This window comes from Phymastichus coffea, unplaced genomic scaffold (genome assembly GCF_024137745.1).
Source record: "Phymastichus coffea isolate CEN01 unplaced genomic scaffold, Cenicafe_Pcof_1.1 PCOF00022, whole genome shotgun sequence".
NCBI lineage: Eukaryota > Metazoa > Arthropoda > Insecta > Hymenoptera > Eulophidae > Phymastichus > Phymastichus coffea.
In genome coordinates this window covers 1774058-1795241 of record NW_026706833.1, presented here as the reverse complement: position 1 = coordinate 1795241, position 21184 = coordinate 1774058, and the positions used below count along the sequence as shown (strand labels likewise).

Sequence of the window (21184 nt, the reverse complement as noted above, 5' to 3'; positions counted from 1 at the left end):
ATAATTGTTCAGTTAAAATGTAAAGAATATCGAAAGACAATCTGCAGCACATTTATATTGCATAAAAATAAAAAATCTTATTTCAAATGTAAACGTAGTCAACTGACTTGGATTTAGTTATCTCGGGAACAAGAAACAAAAACTTGAAATAAAGTTGATTTAAAAAAATTTTTTATTCAAAAACTATTATATTTACAAAAAAAAAGAGACTATCTATATTCGTCGACCTCCACGATGGTGATAGTTGGGCAACGTAAAAAAATGCATTTTACGGCGAACAGGCGAAATATGCACTTTGATACCACATTGATACTAATGGGAAAATTTTCACAAGAAATGCACATACAAAAAAATTTATAAGAATAAAATATTCTTAGAATAAACTGTAGAATACGTGGGAATTATTTTGGATTTTTTGAGCAACTTTTGAATTTTGCATAAATTTACAGTTTGCAAAAATAAAAAAATTTTCTTGATACCTTTTGAAAAAATTTAGGTGCATTCTTTGAGTAATTCTAAGAACATTTTCTTCTTTGGCAATTTTTCCATAACCCCATAGTTGTTAAGTTAAAAATTCATAAACATATTTACAAAAATTTTGCAATCGAGGCGCCATTTTGAAACTCCCCAGGTGAAAAATCGATCCGAAAACGATGAGACCTTAATATTCAGACATTTATTCCTCCAGTTACAGAGGTTCCGGGTCGATTCCACTAGAGAAACCTTTTGAAAACTCGATTTAAAAAAAAAAGGAGTGAAAAAATCATGATTTTTTTTTTAAAACTGCATTTTGCAATAGTAAAAAATTTTTTGGAAAATTGAGATGAGCACCATCGGAAAGAGCAGATCTTAAACTTTCAGAATATAGCTCTTTCAATTTTTTTTGGCAATTTCAACGTCAGTTATAAGCTCTCAAATACCAGGGTAACGTGAGTGGCGTTTTCGTCGGAAACGGGTTAAATTTATAAGTTCGACTTCCATAGCTTCTATAGCAATAGAGTCATTATGTTCGTCCTTTATGACAACAGAGAAAATATTACGGCTTTTATATTTAGTCGTTAGGATTTGCCCGACTTTTGGTTTCAAGATTTTCATATTGCGTAAATCTATAGCCCGATTTCACTTAATAGCTTCGAAATAGCGGTTGGATTCGAAATTGCAGTCTCGAGATATAAAATGTACAATATTATCTCGTTGATAGGTTAAATATTGTTGGCTCGTGCTTACATTATTTTGTAGAATATATCTTGCAGGTTCTAATGAAAAATTACCGCTGGCGATTTCACTGCTTGAACTTGGATTCCTATAATTTTCTGGTCTTCGATATTGGTTGATTGATCCTGGTGGCGGTAACAAGAAGAACAATTCGTCATCTATTGGTGTTTATAAAAAGTGTAATTCCACAGAACGCTTGTTACTAAAGTCTGAATCTTCGGGTATGCCCTCGAGCCCTTTGAATCTTACCATACGTCGAGGTCCTTTAACCATGGGGGTATTTCTGGCCCCCGATAATCCTGTTTTAATGGTCGGAATTACTGATATCTCTCGATATCGTGGCTGCTTCAAGGCTTCTTCGACTTCCTTACTTCTCTCAGGACTTACTCCTTTAGTCGTGTCTTAGCGACATTGGTTTCCATATTCGTCCAAGCGGTCTGTGTCCGAATCACCCTCGTGGTCTAGATGGATTTCCATTAATTTTTGCGAATCTTCTACTAACTTCGTTATTCTATTCACCATTACTTCATCAGAATCGTTTATTTCATCATATGGATCAAGGTTCTATAGTGTCTCTTGTAGTTCTGACGCGTGCTTGTTCCCATCTGAGAAGTGAGAAGACATTTCTATAGTTTGATTGTCTCGTACAAGGCCCATGTCATCCCAATAGTATGTCTCATTATCCAAACTCTTATACCGTCGCAAACTGGCTTCGAATTTTTCTGCAGATTTCTATACTTCATTTGCCGATAAAATAGTGCCCTGTGCCAGGGCTCGTTCCTCACATCTTTTAGTTGTACTTTTGTTTCCTGCTAACTCATCATCTTCTCCGGAACTCCTACTAGTTTAAGATCTACTAACTTCTAATTCCGTTTGTTCCTGGTCCCGTTTCGGTCCCTTTTCTTAGCCCACTACGTCGCGGGTCTTCTATTGGAGATCTGTCATCTGTACTTTTTTGAATGTTTTTCGGATCTTTATCCTCCATTCTAGTTGAGGATAATAAGGATCGCCGAGAGGAACTTGCCCGTTTCATGCCAATCTCGCTATCGGAGTCCGAAACACTGGTACTCATACTTTCTCTCTCCAGTCGAATTAAGATGTCTTGCACTCATTTGTGTCGATCACTCGGCATATATTGCCCAAAAGACGAGTCTTTAGTAAACTTGTTGTTATCAACGTCTTTCACAGCAACTTCGATGGCAGATTCATCAGTCGGCGTTACTTCCTCCTGCCTTGCAGCTTTAAGCGGGGCTTCTTTGTCCGGTTCACTAGGTTTCAATGCGGAGTCATCTATCGCAGCGTCCGACGTAGTCTTTCGCAACACCTTCAGTCGCTTGGGTAAGGGTTTATCCTTGTTCATCTTGGTCTCTTTTCCGACTTCCGATCCAAGTCTAGAAGTGCCGAGTCTGGGTTCATTCAGCAGTCGAATGGTTTTTTCTATCGTTATCACAGATTTCTTACGTCGGGTCCATTTAGCGATAGTACTATCATCTAAATTCGGCTTTTTCCTATTTGTCTTGGCACCGACCGGTCTTCTTTTCGGCCTTGGCTCATTCGAGATCGTATGACTCTTTTTACGCTTACTAGTTGATTCCCTTTCTCCTACCGTCTGTTTTTCATCCGTTTCCTTTCCTTTAGTTTTATGTCTTAACATCATTACCTGAATTTTCGGAATATTTTCATTCAGTTCTTTCTCTTTCTGAACCTTTTCATCTAAATATTCCTGTAAATTTATCGGGTTCCTTGACAGTGCGTCTGCATTGCAGTTTAATTTTCCGGGTTTATACTTAAATGTGTATTGGTAATCTGTGAACTTAAATATCCATGTCATAAGCCTTTGTCCTGGTTCCTTGCGATTATGCATAAAATTTAGAGGCTCATGATCAGCAATCAAAGTAAACGTCTTGCATAAGAGATAGGGTCTAAGCTGATTCATCGCATATAAAACTGCAACACACTCCTTTTCCGTCGTAGTATAATATCTTTCTGCTTTGTTCAGTAGCCTCGAAAGATACGTTATAGGTCTTTTAAGGCCATCGACTTCCCGTGATAAAACCGCTCCTATTGTATAGTCCGAAGCATCTGTGGTCAAGATAAAGGTCTTCTCTAAATCAGGCAAAGCTAGAATAGGGGCCTCACAAAGCATCTGCTTGAGCTTTTCAAAAGCTTCTTCTTGCGGCGTTCCCCAGTTATATGTTTGGTCCTTCTTTGTTAAATCACCAAGGGGCTTGGCTATCTTCGAGTAGTCTTGAATAAAGCGTCGGTAATATCCGGAGAGTCCAAGAAAAGATCTGATACTTTTTACTCCCTTGGGCGTCGGAAATTTCTTTACGGCCTCAACCAATTTAGGGTCTGGCTTGACTCTTCGAGCACTGACAATGTGTCCCAAGAATTTTACTTCGTACCGTTGTAAATCTAACCCTGCGTGAGAAAGTCTTTCGAATAATTTTCCTACCTTAACTTCATGATCGTGTAAATTCTTAGCATAAACTATCACGTCATCCAGGTACACTAACATTTCCACATTTAATAATCCTCGCAGTAACGCATTCATCATTCGTTGAAAGGTCGCTGGCGCATTCATTAGTCCTTCCAGCATTCTGATATAATGAAAGTATTCCTCTATCTAGGTCCACTGCAGTTTCAATATCCGATATTTCATCCTCATGAGCTCTAATACTCATTGTTTGTATCAAATCGTTTTGTAAGCGGTCAATAGGAACATCATTCGGTAAAAATGGTACCGGGTTCATTAATCGTTATTTACCATTAGGCTGCTATGATGATATGAAATTACAGCGTTCGTATCAATTGGATAATCTCTGTCTAACATTCCGTTCTTTACGATAGGAAAATTATTCCATACTATGTGAAATTTCGCAATCTTCCATTTCTCTTCCATCATATATAGTCAATATCGCCGTACCTATGGTTGGAATGGTGTTTGCCGTAATACCACTCAAGGTAGTAACTTTCCGAAGATCAAACCTCGTGGTCCAATTTAATGTACTAAACTTAATTAGGTTCACAGCTGATCCATTATTGACCATAAACACGATCCATTTTTTGCTGGTCTCTGGTATACGAAACCTTACTCTTCTTGGCGCATAGATTTAACGATTTCCTGCGCCAAGTCCCCAATTCGAAGCAACTGCGATGACTAGTTCAATAGGGCTTGCGGGTTCCTTAATATCATCATCACTTTTGCCGGAAATACTCCCGGTTTCTCGTTCGTCGGTACTTCTTGAATTTCTGTCAACATCGTCTTCGTATTCTGTTACTGATGTTCGGTCTTGTCCTGATTCTGGCGGCACGTCTGACAGGGGACCGCTCCATTTATTGCTGGGCGAGCCCCATCTGAGTTTAAGTTATCTGTATTACCCTGTTGCTGGTATCTTGGATTGGGTCTAAGCTCGCTCTTTTGTTGCTGGTCATATGCAACTGTTCCATAGCGCTTTCCGAAGGAGTGCTGATATGAGTCCGTATCCTCTGCCCTTGAGGTCGATTCTGCTGTTGTCCATATTTATTCTGATTATTTATGTATGATTGTTGTCCGTTATTTCGCTGCACGAACAACTGTTGAATTTCCGCGGGTAATTCATCCCACTCAGCTTTGTATTGCTCTTCTTGATCGTTTTGTTGGTCTTGTACAAAATTTAAATTGAGACTGCGCAGTAAACTTGTCCATTTATTAGGGTTTAGCTCACCATACCTTGCCCTCGATTTATTTCTTGTTTCTATACGTAGTGCTTCTTTATACGCATTCTCCAGGGTTTTGGGTTGCTTAATATCCACTAGATCTCCAATTTCCTTTGAAAGTCCATCTATAAAGGTTTTTATGGTTGAATTCCGCATCGGAGTCATCATTGCCTCGGCAAAGTTTTCCCGAGCTCTTCTTTCAGCGCATTCTGCGCGCAGTTTAGCAGAATGTTGATCCTATTATGGAGATCATCAACCGAGTCCCCTTGCTTCATGCGTAAACTATGAAATTTAGAATCATAGTACGCAAAGTCCTTGCAGTATGCGAAGCGCTCCTTCAAAATCTTGATTAAATCATCGACTGCTTTGATTTTCCGTAAATGCAATCGTGTGCGGATCATCGTAATTTAGCGATGATTAGACGAACAAAAATCTGTTCCTGTCCGTCCGATATCAGCGCCCTTCCATTACGAATGTCTTGGATGAAATCCTTAATCCTTAACATTTTTTCCGTCGAATTCGGTAATGCCCTGTACTATATTCTGTAAGGTAAAGCTTGCTGACATGCTAGTCAGTAGCTGTAAGGTAAACGCTTCAGTCGCCATTTCGCTTACAGGCTAATGTACACATGTATTTTATTTTCTTTTAATACAGAGCCTCACTAAACTTTCTCCCGCAGCGTTTTACGGATAATTTATGGCCCAGGGTCCTTTTTAGGATAGTAAATAAAACGGTGGGACGACAATATGAAAATTTATCGTCGGCATTAAAAATAAAGAAAATAATAATAATAATAATAATTCCCGACAACATTTTAATTATTCTAAATTCTTTAAGTAATCACTAATGCGATACTAATTATATTTAATGATTTATACTGTATTGTATATCAAATAAAGATAATGAAAATAAAAATAATTAAAGAAAATTTCAACAAAGAATAATATAATATAAAGTATAATACAATATAATATATAAAGTATTAATCATTTATTGCGACGGACACAAAAAAAAAATTCCGACTATCTCATAAAAAGAACTATTTTGCAAGCGCGCACGTCAAATTTCAAATGCTCATTTCATACGTAAAATAATACTGAAGTCTTTTTGCTAAGCCGTGTTTAATTTCGAATATTTAAACAAAAAAGAATCACGTAGCCAACTCCATTCGGCCAAGTAGGTAGAAAATGTGGAAATGGAAGAAAAACTCACCCGATCTTAGAAGCGAGAGGTCTAATTACATTTATGCGACCGTCGCCGAAAAATAAAACTCCGCCGAATTCCTATTCACTCGAACGTGTGAATGAGAAAAACAATTGTTCGTCTTTCAAACTTTCAAAGTTATATGATCACTCATCATCAAAAAATGATTGGTGGTAGCCTAATGAACAAGATCATCAAAAGCTTGTTTTTTGATGCTCGTTTGTCTGTTTATAAAGGTTACGATATTACATAGTTTCTCAATAAAGAGAACATTGTAACGAGAAGCGAAGCTGATAGTATTCTAGCTAAAATGGCTTGGGATAAATTGAGTGCTAAGGATAGTACTTTTTATGAGAAAGCAGCTGTTTTTGCTGCAGTAGACGTTATGGAAGTGAAAAGTGAATTCAGTATAAGAAATAAAATGACCAAGGAGCAGCAGCAGCGTCGTTGAAAGAAACAAGGTAAAAGTATCAAAGAACGAAAATTATGAAAAAAATATAGAAAAAGTAAAATATCAGGAACAACATTAACGGATATTGTTAAAGCTGCTACAGAATATGATGTATCTAGCAACTTATTTGCCATTTTAAGTACCACTGATGCTCTTGTTGGGTCCGCTGTTTTAATAGCAAAAGCTATCAACAGTGCTAAAGCCACTAAAACTGAAGTAAAAGAGGTTTACAGACATAATTAAACTATGAAAGCAATTGTTACAGAGGAACAGAGAAAAGTTTTCACTTGAAGCTATATAATAGAGATTATGGTTTACGCCTCAAACTGTATGTCAATTGAAGAAGTCTAATAAAATGCTTAAAATAGCTTTACCTAATCGTCCAATAACAGATCTAGTTATAAAAAAATATGCTCATTTAATGAAAATTGATAATATTAAAAGAGTTTTTATGCATAATGTCTTGCCAGCTAATGATCACGGTATCAAGAATCAGCTATTATGAATGTAGATCATGAAAATGATCCAGGTACTCATTGGAAGGCCTATACAAACAATGGAGACGAGGTTATACTCGTATACTTCAATAGTCTTTTTTAATATTTGCTGTATTTTTCTTTACATTTGTTAATCATTGGTCCCGTACGTTGGATCTCATACAGTTGCTGAACATTGTATTCGTAAACCAACTCTCCCGTTACTCATTCAGTCTCTTTATCTCTGCTGTTTACTCTCTTAGATAGTTCTTTTATACGACACTACTTTTGTAGTATTTATTTTTTACAGATTAAATGCTTATGTTATTCATAAAACATCGTTATTTATACTTTCACCTGCTTTCTTTGCTCATTTACTAGTAAATTTACTATGTACGCGCTTTTAGTAAAGCTAAGTCTTGTGACGCTCTTTACGAATTTGAGAGTTATACTTTTGTTAATGATATTGCTGCAATAACAATCGAGCCTGCAAATAGCCTGTTCAACTCACAACTAGTCGAATATATACTCTCTAGGATCAAACAATACACTTGAACCAAGTGATAGCTGGCTTTTCTTTATATTTAAAGGGATCATTGCGGTTCCAACTGAGAAGCTCATTTTATAATTTGGCCTCCAAGGTGGGCCGATCATTTTTTTTTTTGTTGTAGAATATATTTGTTTTCTTGTTAAATACTTGTAATATTCTTTAGTCCACGTTTTGGTGATATTTAACATCACATCCGAATTCAAATAGCGAGCGTACATAAGCAAAAATACTCAGACAAGGGAGAGTCGAACCGTTCATCCCGAACGAAAACGAAATGATTGTTCAGTATGAATCACTCGTAGCGCACGAGCAGTTCGGACGTACGATTTGAATGCTCTTCTGAACTGAGCAACGATTATATTGATTCTAGTTATAAGGTAAAGATCTTTCGAAAGAAGATTTATTGAAAAGGTGCTTAGGCGGTTACACTCAAAACGCCAACGAAAGTTTCAACGCGCTCGTGTGGCGTCTAGCTCCAAAACATTTACATTCTGGCCCTAAAACTGTTGAAATTGCTGTTTATATTGCTGCTGTAGTTTTAAATGATGGATTCAAAGGCATTTTGAAGATGATGAGGATATTAGATTTGCAAGTCGGTAATGTTACAGCCAGTTATGCGAAAACAGTGGACCAAGAGCGAGTCAAGCGGCAAGATGCTCGAAGTGAGAGTTGCTCAAAAGAAGCTCGATTATTGAAGAAAATGAAAAATGCAGCGGAAAATGTGCACTTAGAAAAGTCAGAAGATTTGCTCTATGGACCAGGCATTGCAGGTAAATTCAAAAAATGCTTTTGAAAGTGAAAATACGAAAAAAGAAATTTTGATTTATTGCAAACGCGTTTTCTCGAGTTTCCTCGAAAAATGATTTTTCGAGTTTCTGCCGACGATTACTCCGCGAATTTTTAACGTATCGAAAAAAAAAATACCATTTTAAAGGTAATTTAATTATCTAGTCGACAAACTAAAAGGATTTTGAAAAAAATTATTATTTAACCATTTTTTTTGCAATAAAAATAAAAAAAATTTTTTCTTAATTTGTTTAAAAGTCAGCCATTTTTTTAGTAAATTTTTTTATAATCGTAAATATAGTTTATCGACGAGTTTTTCGTACTATAATAACAAAAAAATGTTTTTGGTATGTTTCAGATTGATACAGCGATCATTAAACGTGGCACAAAACGAAAAAAAAAAATTGTGTGTTCCTTCAATAATATATTAAGCTTCAACTATTTGTAATAATTGAAAAAGAAAATTTTTTTTTGTATGCTGAAATAAACGTTGAGGACCTGTTCGAATTTCAAATGAAAATATTGTATAGTGTTTTAAAAAAAAAATCCTAAAAATCGCATTCTTTTTTTGCCATTTACACGAGGATACCCCCTAAAATGAAAAACTTTCTTGTATAGTATACCATTAAAAACAAAACAAGATATTGATACATATAGCAATTAAAAACCTTAATAACAATATTTATAATGCCGTTAAATTTGCAACTCCGGAATTTTCGATAAATAAAAAAACAATTACAACAAACTCTAAAATAGTTACCGACAAAATTAAAGAAAAATGAATGCTAAGAAAAATATGGCAGCAGACTAGACTAAAAACTGACAAAACAAAATACAACAGATCAATTAAAGAACTTAAAAAAATACTTTACGATGAAAAAAATTAAAATATAAATAACTATTTAATGAACCTAACTGCAACGGAGGCATCTGACTACTCACTTTGGAAAGCAACCAAAAAAATAATCAACCGTAAAAATTTTTACCTCCCATCTTAAAAAACGATAAGACGTGGGCAAAAACAAATATCGATAAAGCTAATACTTTCGCCACACATTTACAATATGTATTCAGCCCACCTCAACGTAAAATAACGAAAGAGGAAGAACTAAATTTACTAATTAGCATGTAAAAAAATAATAATAATCACCATACGTTTAACAATATAAAAGCAAAAGAAATAAGTCATATAATTCATCAGTTAAAAAACAAGAAAAGCTCTGGACATGATAATATTAATGCAAAACTACTGAAAGAACTTCCTACCAAAGCAATAAGATACATAACTATCGTGTTAAACTCAATATTTCGTTTAAACTATTTTCCTACGATTTGGAAAACAGCAACAATAATACTCATACCAAAACCGGGAAAACCGCTGCAAAATGTTACATCTTACAGGCCAATTAGTCTGATGCCTATACTTTCTAAAATCTGCGAAAAAATAATAGCTAAAAGGTTAAATTAAATATTATTAGATCAAAAAATAATACCTGACCACCAATTCGGTTTCCGTAATAATCATGCCACAATAGAACAAATAAATAGAGTAACCACTATAATAAGAAACACCTTCGAAAAAAACGAATACTATAATGCTATATTTCTTGATGTAGTCCAAGATTTTGACAAAGTCTGGCACCAAGGACTTTTATACAAACTTAATAAAATTTTACCAGAACAACTCTACTTGTTACTAGAATCTTACTTAAACTCCAGAACGTTCAAAGTAAGAATAAATAATGAAACATCAGATCTACGCACAATAAAAGCCGGCGTCCCGCAAGGAAGCGTTCTTGGCCCTATATTGTATTTAATGTACACCCATGATCTCCCTAAAATGGAAAATGTCAACATCGCCACGTATGCCGATGATACAGCAATCTTAATATCACATGCCAATGAAACTACAGCTACTCGTATTATGCAGCAATACCTGGATACAGCACTTAACTGGTTTAATAAATGGAGGATAATGATCAACGAATCGAAATCAATACAAGTTACTTATACCAAAAAAAGAAGCTCATGCCCACCGGTAAACATAGATAATAAAACAATTCCACAAGGAGACAAAGCAAAATATCTCGGAATGCACCTGGATCGACGACTAACGTGGAGAGATCATATCTGGACAAATCGGAAACAACTAAATCTACAGACAAGAAAATATTATTGGCTACTAGGGAGGTATTCTAAGCTTTCAATTAAAAACAAATTACTGATTTACAAATCCATAAACCATAAGTTTGGATATATGGCATACAACTCTGGGGTACAGCCACAAAATCCAACATTAATATCATCGAAAGATTCCAGAACAAAACATTAAGAAATATCATAAACGCACCATGGTTTATAACAAATGAATATATACGAAAAGATATCAACATAATGACAGTAAAAGAAGAAATAGAAGCAGCCTCCAGCAGATATACCACCCGGATTGCAGAGCATCCAAATCAACTAGCCAAGGAACTAATCGTCTCAACACCAACAACTTCAAGGTTCAAAAAATATAAAACACCATTTACACAAAAATAGGGTTAGTTTGTTTTAATTAATATATGAATGTATTAATGTACTGGTACTGATCACTGGAGAAGTACCCTTATGTAATCATGCAAGTAAAATTGTAATTGTTGTAGATTTAATAATACCATTTACTTATTGTTTATGGACAGATTGTAAATTTACTTTGGAAATAAAAAAAAAAAAAAAAATTGTTCAATATACGTAAAACAAAAAGAGATACTGACGAATCTAATAATTTTTGCGTACTTGGTGCTTGATATTGTTGTTGCAGATTACAAATTACGCAACGGCCTAGCAGATGGACAAAAGTTGAACAGCAGTTGTCACGTAAAGGCTAGTGACTTATGAATGGAACGATGATATTATTAATAACGCTGGGCGTCTAGCTCTGTATGAACGCAAAATCAATCGGCTAGTTACCACGTAAACTCATAAGCACCACCATTCGTAAATTTAGGTTGCACCGGGGAAAGAGCGGAAAAGAGCAAGGCGAGCGTCAGATAAACTTGTTCAGACTTGCTATCTTTTTTTTCTTCTGCCAGTCGAAAATTTATTCCTGATAATAATTTTTGCAGATCTTTTGATCTTTTTAGATGAAAATATTTATCTATTTTGAATTTCCTATTATTCATTCGAAATTGCAGTGTCGTAAATAATAATTATAAAAATTATTCATTATTTTGACGATAAATTCAAAAAATGATATTAGAATGAAAATTTCAATTACCTGTGCAAGTATGTGTATTAAAATTATCTGCTTCAAATAAGTAGTTTTTCCGCTTAAGTTGGGTCCAGTTATTATATGGAAATTATATGGAACTGATGCTATCTATGATTTATAAAATAATTATCGATTATATATATAATATTTATTTATAATTTATATTTTAAATTGTATAACAGAAATTTTATTTTTTGTATAAATATGTACGATGATCAGAAAAGCACTTATTTTTTATTCTCGCCATTAGTTATTAGAAGTTGGTTATCAGAAGAAAAAATGACATTTGAAATCAATAATAATATAATTAATAAACTTCAATATTACCCGACATATTACAAGAATACGAGTACATCTACAAATTAAATCACAAACGATTCCAACTCACACACGGAACTGGAATCACGAAATAGTTTACATGTTAAGTTCTAGCGCAATAACATTCGCCTTAACAGCTGAACATAAAATAGTATGGTGTAACAGAGAATTGATAAAAATGAAATAGCTAAAACTATTTATTGTCGAATAAGACAATTATTTAAATACCTATAAATTCGAAAATGACATGGTTAGTAACCGAGACAGCGTGAACTTAGACCTGTTTACATATGTCAATTTGAAATTCGTATATGTACGAAAATATTTCAGGAGACAACTTAAGGAGGTTCTCCAGTGACGGGCCGTATCACAAGGGTGGCCCGCGTGGGGCTAACCAAATACCATTAAATTAATCAAATTCTAGCAGATTGTATGTTCGAAAACTATCTTATTTATGTTAGTGCATTAATATTGGATGTGAGAATGATCTCAATACGTTTAGCGACTTTGAAAAAATTGTTGAAATTTCAAACATTTTGAATCTGGCAACGTCGCACTCGGTGCTTACGACAGAAAAAGTATCGCACGGCCCTGATTTTATCGAGGCGCTCGCAAGAATCAGAAAGTCAACATAACCCTTCTAATATCAGGATGTTACTTGACTGTTCTTATTAATTTTACTGTTAAAAATGGATCGTGGGCGAGCAAAAAATGGTCAATTTGTTAAAAGAAAAGTGCAATTACACAGAGAAAAAGTTCACTTGAATCTAAAAAAGATAAATTGTGAAAAAAAGACATCTACTAATAAAATAAGTCATACCTGCCATTTTATCTTGAAAATGTAAACAAAATCAATATCGACGTAGAGTACAGTACTTATTTAATAATAAAAATTTAATCTTACAGTGTGGTAAGTTCAAAATTCCATGTGATGATCGTAGAATCGTAGAAATAAATACTTTAGCACGTGAACTATGGTGCACAAAATGCAATAAGCCACTGTTATTGAGAAACTTAATTAGCGAAAAACGATATGGACTTGCCAGTATGTTGAAAGTGCAGTGCCTTGAATATTTGGCATTTTTTATTGTATCTACTAATACAAAGGTGCAAACAGAGTATGCCGTAAACTTGAAATTTGCCATCGATAATTCATTAAAATTTTTGATATGATATGAACAAATTTACTGTTAGTGCTCAAGATAATTTTATAATTTCCGTTATAGGTATGCTTGATGCTGGAGCTGACGAAACGCAAATTAATACGATATTGTCAGAGCTCAACATTCGTACTATATCTCAAAGTACGCTAAAGAAACATGAAAGAACTGTGGGTAATAAAATAGAGGAGCTTGCATGAGATAGCTGTGAGGTCGCGGTAAAGGAAGAAATAGAATTAACTGTACAGCTCCATCAGAATGACAAGTCGTAAGATATTTTTATTGAACGAGTCGTCATTATTTTCAGTATTTGATTATGTGAAAGATTTGTTTAATCATAGTCATAAAGTCCTTTTTTTTTTATTTTATCACATCACATATACGTAGAATACTTTTTTGAATTGCATTACATCACATAATTATTATTCGACAAACGCATGAATAATTTTTTAAAAATAGTTATCTATATTTTGTAACAGTTTTAAAAGATCAAACACGAATAAAGATTTTCCGGAATATGTCAAAAAAAAGAATACAATTGTGAAATATCATTGTGATATTTTTTATTTTGGAAAGCTGTGAGCTGCATATAAAAGTTAGGTTATTTTAATCATTTTTTTTAGTTTTAATTAATGTTGCATTGGAAAATTGGGAGCTAATTATGAAATTAAAATTTTCTTTATAATTGTTTTATGAATTATACGGTAGAGCAGTGATTTTAGTTGGATATTATTGCCATCAGTTGGAAAACAAGAATACATGAAATATAATTGATAAATGATCGTATGAGTCATGTATGGATGTTATCTTTCCTTGTTGCGTGTTTCAGAGGTGGAGAAGAAAATATACAAATGGATATGAATAAACAAATGTCTTGCGATACAAATGTTTTTGAAAATAAAACTATCAAAGAACTTAGTACTTCAATAGATACTGGTTGGCAAAAAAGAGGAGCCGGGCATTCTTATAACAGCATTTCTGGTTAAAAGTTTGAATTTTAATTTTGACGTACACCATTGTATAGAATACTTTAAAATTATTTGAATATTATGCTTTACAACAAGTGCTACATTTTTTTTTTAACCCATTAACGCCCAAAATGTCAAAATTTCTTGCACGTTTTCAAAGTGATTTTTTCCTATGTAATTGGCGTTGAAAAAATTCTTGAACCACATATTCTGATGTAAAATTGCATGCTTTTTCAGAATCCGTTGCCAGAATCATGATAAAACTCACAGGAAAAGAGATATGCTCGATTGAAACATAAAAAACACCTAAATTTTCGAAAAAAAAAATTTTTAGGATTTTTTTTTCGAAGTGTTACGTTGAAGATATCACCTTGCGACCGTGATCAAAGGTGATCATGGGATTTGAAGTTTAACAGGGAATTTTTTTGTTTACCTTGAACCATCGCTTCTTTACAAAATGGCGGAAAAAACGAATTTTTTTTTTTTCAATCTTCATCAACTTTTTTCTCAAAATCTATGGTCTTTAGAAAAAAATTCATAAAAACATTCTCAAATTTTTTCAGAATTTTTTGAGACAATTTTTGATTTTCCGGGAAACTTGGGAAATGGAATTTTCAAAAATGTCTCCAAAAATTCTGAAAAAATTTTAGAATGTTTCTCGAGTGATTCTAAGACATTTCTGTTCTTATGAATTTTTTTCTAAAGTCCATAGATTTCGAGAAAAAAATTGATAAAGTTGAAAAAATAAAAATTCGTTTCGGCCGCTATGTTCATTTTATCAATTTTTTTCTCGAAATCTATGGACTTTAGAAAAAAATTCATAAGAACAGAAATGTCTTAGAATCACTCGAGAAACATCCTAAAATTTTTTCAGAATTTTTGGAGACATTTTTGAAAATTCCATTTCCCAAGTTTCCCGGAAAATCAAAAATTGTCTCAAAAAATTCTGAAAAAATTTGAGAATGTTCCTCGAGCGATTCTAAGGCATTTTTGTTTTTATGAATTTTTTTCTAAAGACCATAGATTTTGAGAAAAAAGTTGATGAAGATTGAAAAAAAAAAAATTCGTTTTTTCCGCCATTTTGTAAAGAAGCGATGGTTCAAGGTAAACAAAAAAATTCCCTGTTAAACTTCAAATCCCATGATCACCTTTGATCACGGTCGCAAGGTGATATCTTCACCGTAACACTTCGAAAAAAAATCCTAAAAATTTTTTTTTTCGAAAATTTAGGTGTTTTTTATGTTTCAATCGAGCATATCTCTTTTCCTGTGAGTTTTATCATGATTTTGGCAACGGATTCTGAAAGAGCATGCAATTTTACATCAGAATATGTGGTTCAAGAATTTTTTCAACGCCAATTACATAGGAAAAAATCACTTTGAAAACGTGCAAGAAATTTTGACATTTTGGACGTTAATGGGTTAAATCGCTGGAAATTTTTTTTGAAAAACTAATCGTATTCTTGATAAAAAAAGTTTCAATAATTTTTTTTCGTTCAACTATTTACACATTAACAAAAATACAGTAACTTTAACAATTATAATAATCTATTTAATTTTTTTATTTGGAAAGACAAACACTTATGTGGTTGAACTGTTCAACAGGTCAATCGTCGTTAATTGGCAAGGAAACAGGAAAAATCTTGAGTTTTGGAAGTCGGAGTAAAAAATGCATCAAATGTTCTCTTGGTCACAAGAAAGAAGACCACAACTGTCGAAAAAATTTTGACGGCAGCTCAAAAGCAATGGAGCCCGACTTGGCTGTTCAATTAGTGAATAATAATAATATATTGTTATGTCTAGGCGAGGAGATGTTACAGCCAGACGTAATAATATATTCAAATATTGTCGCGTTGGCAAAGGTTGGATCTTAGTCAGGAGTTAAGCAGAGGTTGGTTAAAGGGATAGTGCCTTTATTATACGTAGGGTGTTTTAAGTAGATAACATAGTTTCTTACCTTATGAGGATTAGATTTCAGAAGAGGTTTTTTACGAACAGTCTCAGGTGTTTGCGCTTGATTTAAGGTTTATTGTTTAAAGACAATTATAATACTTAACAGAGTATAATCCCGGTTCTAAGTAGCCGGATAGTTAGACTTAAAAAATAACTTTGCGAAACTATCAAACTGCTGAATTGTCGACTGTGTACTGCGTACTGTGTTGTGCGAATTCCAATCCAGCCTTTTTATACCGTAGGCTGATATGCCCCTTCCTGTGTTTTCGCCAATTCAATATGCGATGAGTAATATTCGCGGAAATATTATGGAGACGTGCTTAGACTAATCTATCCCGCTAGATAGATTTACAAATCTTCCCGGGAGGGTTGGTACAGTAGAAAATTAAATTACCGATACCCGGTTTGTTACCATAACTCATAATTCGTCACATACTTATTCTTTCGTATCGACGTGACATGCCCACCCCTCGGAGTCCTTTGCTGATAGAGCAAGGGACTAGCGTTCTCCGAACGCTACTGCAACTATTTGGTATGAGTAAACTTTTTTGTCTTCTTTTTTGTGTCTTATCATTCTACATATTTGTCAAGATTTTTTTGTGTTATATATATTTTACATATATATATATATTATTTTTTTTTTGTGTTGTTTTTTTGTTTTTGTAATTATTATTATTATTTATTATTATTCAATTATTATAAGAATAGGAAGAACTGGGGATAGGATTACAGCAACTCCAAACGATGAACCTGCAAGCACCTCTGGAACCTACATAAAAACTCCTTGCCAATATATCTGGCACAGGAAGCATTACTGAGCATAAAATGCTCCGGGTGGACACATTCGGCCTCCATGGCTAGTTGTTGATCCTTTGAAGCGACTGCTACGCGTGCTCGGCAGAAGAAGCATCCCTGCCAATGTGCGGTGTCTTGACGCACACACGACATGGATTGAAAGTGGCTCGTCCGAATCCCTCTCCTCCATAGGTTTCCTCGAAGAGGAATCTTAAGTGCAGGTGTCCGTGATGAGCCTCCTGGAAAATATACTGCGTCAGCTCGTGGTAGTTCCAGCCTCCATCGTCATCTAATAGCGGCAGTTCGGGATGTTGCATGCTCGTCTGGGCCTTCCGGTTCTCCCATCTTGCAAATAGTCGTTCCATTGTTGCTGCCGACGTCCGACTGTTGCATATTTGTTCCGTCGTCCAGGATCGATTAGCCTTCTTGCATGGCGGGCCGAGTGTGGTAGTTGCCGTGCGTTTCATCGTGCTGATTTTATGGAGTGTCTGATATGACAGGGGGGTATGTTAGCGTTTTTATACCTTTTTTATTTTAGAGAGCGGGAAGAGTTGGAGGAGTGTCTGTCGCTTCGGATTTTTGGAGTGGGACCACTTGCACGGCCACGGGTGGGAAGTGAGGAGTGTCGTAGTTGATTGGTAGCCTAAAATATTTTCCGTCAAGTAATGTCTGTGCAGATTTGCAGATCATTCTTTTTTGAGGAGTTAAGGGTGGATTAAGTTCTTGCATTGGTATATTATCGAACCCGCGGTCTTTGTTACTGCACACTCTATATGCGCAGAGTATGCAACTTACTGCGATTGCGGATACGACAACGATTACAATGGTTACACCTAAAGTTAAATATACGTGCAATAATTTCGCTCGATCCATGTGCTCGTAACTGTTCTGATTATTATTTGTGTTTGGGCTTTTCATTATAGTAGTCTGTAGTTATTAAAGAGATTTTTGGAATTACAAAATTTTCCGCCTTTAGTTTTTTCTTAGCCCCTAAATAAATATGGTGGCTTGTTCTAAGTTCACACGGCTGGGGAATCTGTATTAATCCGGTACCATTCAAAGGAAAGGGTTGTACTACGCCGTTACAATTAATATCAAAGGATGTATTGAGAGTCACTGAGTATAGCAAAAAATTATTTTGTAACGTCGGTATAAGATAATAGTCAGTTTCGGAGCTATTTTCAAGTTGGCAAAATACAAGATTTGATTCTTCGGGTGATGTTAACAGATTAAACTCGCAGGAATTATTGTTTGGCTTGCGTATAGTCGGGCGCGGGCACAGATAGAAGGAAAAAATACGTTTACACTCGTTATCAATTAAATTCTTGCTTACAAAGGTATGGGTAGCTTCTCCCTCTATCACAGTCAGGTAATCACTTTGTGGTCTAATGAACTTAGCGATTTGGTTAGTTTTGTTAGGATATTGAAATACTGGCAGCGAATATAATTTAAAACTCTGTGTATTGCTGCTTGCGACAAGGGGAAAAACTACTTCGACAATGAAGTTCTTACGAAAGTAGACTACGTTAACTTCTGCGATTTGTTGTAGTGTTATGATATTGATTTTTGACATATGTACTGGCAACTTTGAACTAGTAATTGCCTTGATAGTTTTTATCGCGTTAAGCAAAAATTGCGGATTGAAAGAAAATTGTTTGTTTTGCAGGAGTTGACGTACTTCAGTTGATATGTAAGTAAACTTATGTAAAATGTTGTTAATTTCGGCTAAAATAAGGCTAATGTGTGTAGAATTATATACTGGGCTCATTGCGCTAGTAATGAAATCTGCGCGAGATTTTCTAAAAAGCAAAGATTTGTCTCTGATTGTAAATTATTTTCGGTAATATAAGATAAGTCATACTCGCCCATTTGTTCGGTCAAATTACTCTCGCGCATATACAAGACATCTTCAAGGGCCTTATTGGCATGTTCGAGTAAGAGGCTGTCCAGCGATGCTAGGGCATCCCGCCCCCCGTTGGGTGTGTCAAAAGCGTACGCGTTGAGAGAGGTGCTGACTGCTTCGTTGATGTGTTGGAGTTTTTTTGTTTCTTCGTAGGCTGTGTATATAGAATTTTTGATGAAATCGTTTATCTCGATTGTGTTGCAAGCTGCAGATATTTTTTCCAGTGTTTGGGTGAAATTGTAATGAGAGTTAAGCACTAAGTTGATGTCGAGAGCGGTGATAATATTCCATTTTTCTTGAATGAATCGTATGGTAGGTCCTTTTTCAAAAGCGATTCCAGGCTGACTATCATATTGCTTTGTAGTTGTCTGATTTTGGCATATAACGGTAGTTAGCAGACTGATGAAAAGTACTCTGGGTAGGGGAATTTTGCTGGTGTTAGCTGGAAGAGTTGTTTTTTTTTTTTTAATTTCTGTCTAGCGTTGACAGCGATTTTGTTAAAAAGCTTCATCCATTCCCAATTGTCTATTTGGTCAAAGATGTTTATTAGTGTGGTTGGGGAGGTGTTATAGTTTCTACGGAGCAGGAGCGGTGCTACTCGTGGGGACGAGTCGGAAGGGTAAGTGGTACTGGGTTTGAGTAGTTCGCTGAGCATTGTATTTTTATCTTGGATGTCGCGATGATTACTAACGGTGTAATGTGTTTGTGTAGGTGTGTTTTGGTCAGTGTGTTTCTCAAGGATATCTCTTATCTCTGCTATATATTTCATGGCTATTTGTAAGCAGTTAGAGTAGTGTTCATGAAATTGTTTTAAAGAGCGGATGTTTTTTGTTCGGAAAGGTAAAAAGCTGTTAATGCCGGGTGTTTTAGGAATTGAGTCTATAGGTAACTCTAGGTTGGGATAGTGTAGAACAACATGATGTATGCAGTCCGTGCATTTAATGCATCGTATGGCGTATGGTGGTCTGTGAGGACCGATGATTTTGACATAGACAAGGTTATGTGATAATTATTGTTGTATGGGTAGGGTGTAATGACAACTTGACAACAAAATGAAATACATTTTCAGGTGTCACAATTTCAGAAAATGAAAATTATACTGATGCGGTGCCAATTATTTTTGACTTGAAAACTACTGGTTGTAGTAATCTTGAAATAACCCAAGTAATATAAGAATTTTTGCTCGCAAAAAAATGTTCTTATAATAATATTTCACGATTTTAGATTGCTGCCATAGTTGGCGAGAGATCATTCTGTGAATACATAATGCCATCAAGAGGTATCCCGTCAAAAGTTTCAGAAATTACAGGGATCGCATTAGTAAATGGAGAGATCTTTTCGAATGGCCGGAAGGTCAATACTGTGTCTATAAAAGCGGCGTTAAATAATTTCTTGAAATTTCTTCAAGAACAAGGCACTACTATTATTCTTCTAGTACATAATTATTTCCGGTAAGTTATGCAATAACAAAGAGAATAAAAGGATAAAATTACGATTCTATCTAATATTATTGTACATTTGTTACTATAGGTTTGATGCCAACGTTTTATTACACCACCTTAAACAAATAAGTATGTTGGATGAATTCAAGATCGCTGTTAAAGGTTTTGCAGATTCATTATTAATTACCAAAAAAATTGTGCCGGATCGCCAGGAAGAGAAAAAAAAGTTTAGTCAGGGTACACATACCATGGACTTCTTAGGTGCTCAGTATTTTCAAGAGCTCATAATGCGTTAGTTGACATGCAAGTGTTACCAAAATTGCTTAATGTGATTGGAATTGATCGTGATAAAATTCGAGAGAATACAAGGACTGTTTCATCTATTTTACAATCAAAAGCCATACAGAACTAAGTAAATTTACAAAAATTATCATTTTCTTGTTTCGAAGTTTCAATATCTCAAAATACGATTACGAAAATTGCGAAGACTGGGATTGATAAACATTTATTATGTGATGTCTTTAAAAACGACGGTTCTGACGGAGTTAGAATGTTATTGAGTGAAAAGATTGGGAAAAGACCTCGAGACACTAATCATAAAAAAACTATAGAATGTATAATCAAAGCTTTAAGCTTCGTTCCAAAATTATATTATTTATATGTACGTGTTTGATTTTATACGACATATTTTATTTTTGTGATATTTATCATGTCTTATTTATATAAACTATCAATTAAAATTATTGATTGTTGAAATATATTCACTCTCACAGTTTTATTTTTAAACCCTGTGACGGTAAACATCGTATTAGCGCTAACAGCCCAACCATGCGGCTGCCGGCGAGGGCAGCACCTGCCGATTGGGGCGAAATGTATAGAGGAATTCGGCATGAGACGTAACGGAACGTGCGCGTACGAAAACGAACCAGTCGAGGATTAGAATCCGATCGCAGAGTCAGATAGCAAAAATACCTTTGACGTTTTCCGGAGTTTTCTGAAGGCAGAGACGA

The 21184-nt window shown here is 34.8% G+C and overlaps 1 protein-coding gene across 1 annotated transcript; it reads left to right on the top strand.

The window, feature by feature from the left end:
• The first annotated feature begins 7069 nt into the window (after positions 1–7069).
• Positions 7070–20470, top strand: LOC131675464 (uncharacterized). The gene is made up of 8 exons (XM_058954449.1): positions 7070–7097; positions 8068–8364; positions 9997–10109; positions 12861–12864; positions 13181–13288; positions 19802–19896; positions 19957–20183; positions 20263–20470. The coding sequence occupies exons 1-8, from the start codon at positions 7070–7072 to the stop codon at positions 20468–20470; spliced, it is 1080 nt and encodes a 359-aa protein (XP_058810432.1).
• The last annotated feature ends 714 nt before the right edge of the window (positions 20471–21184 follow it).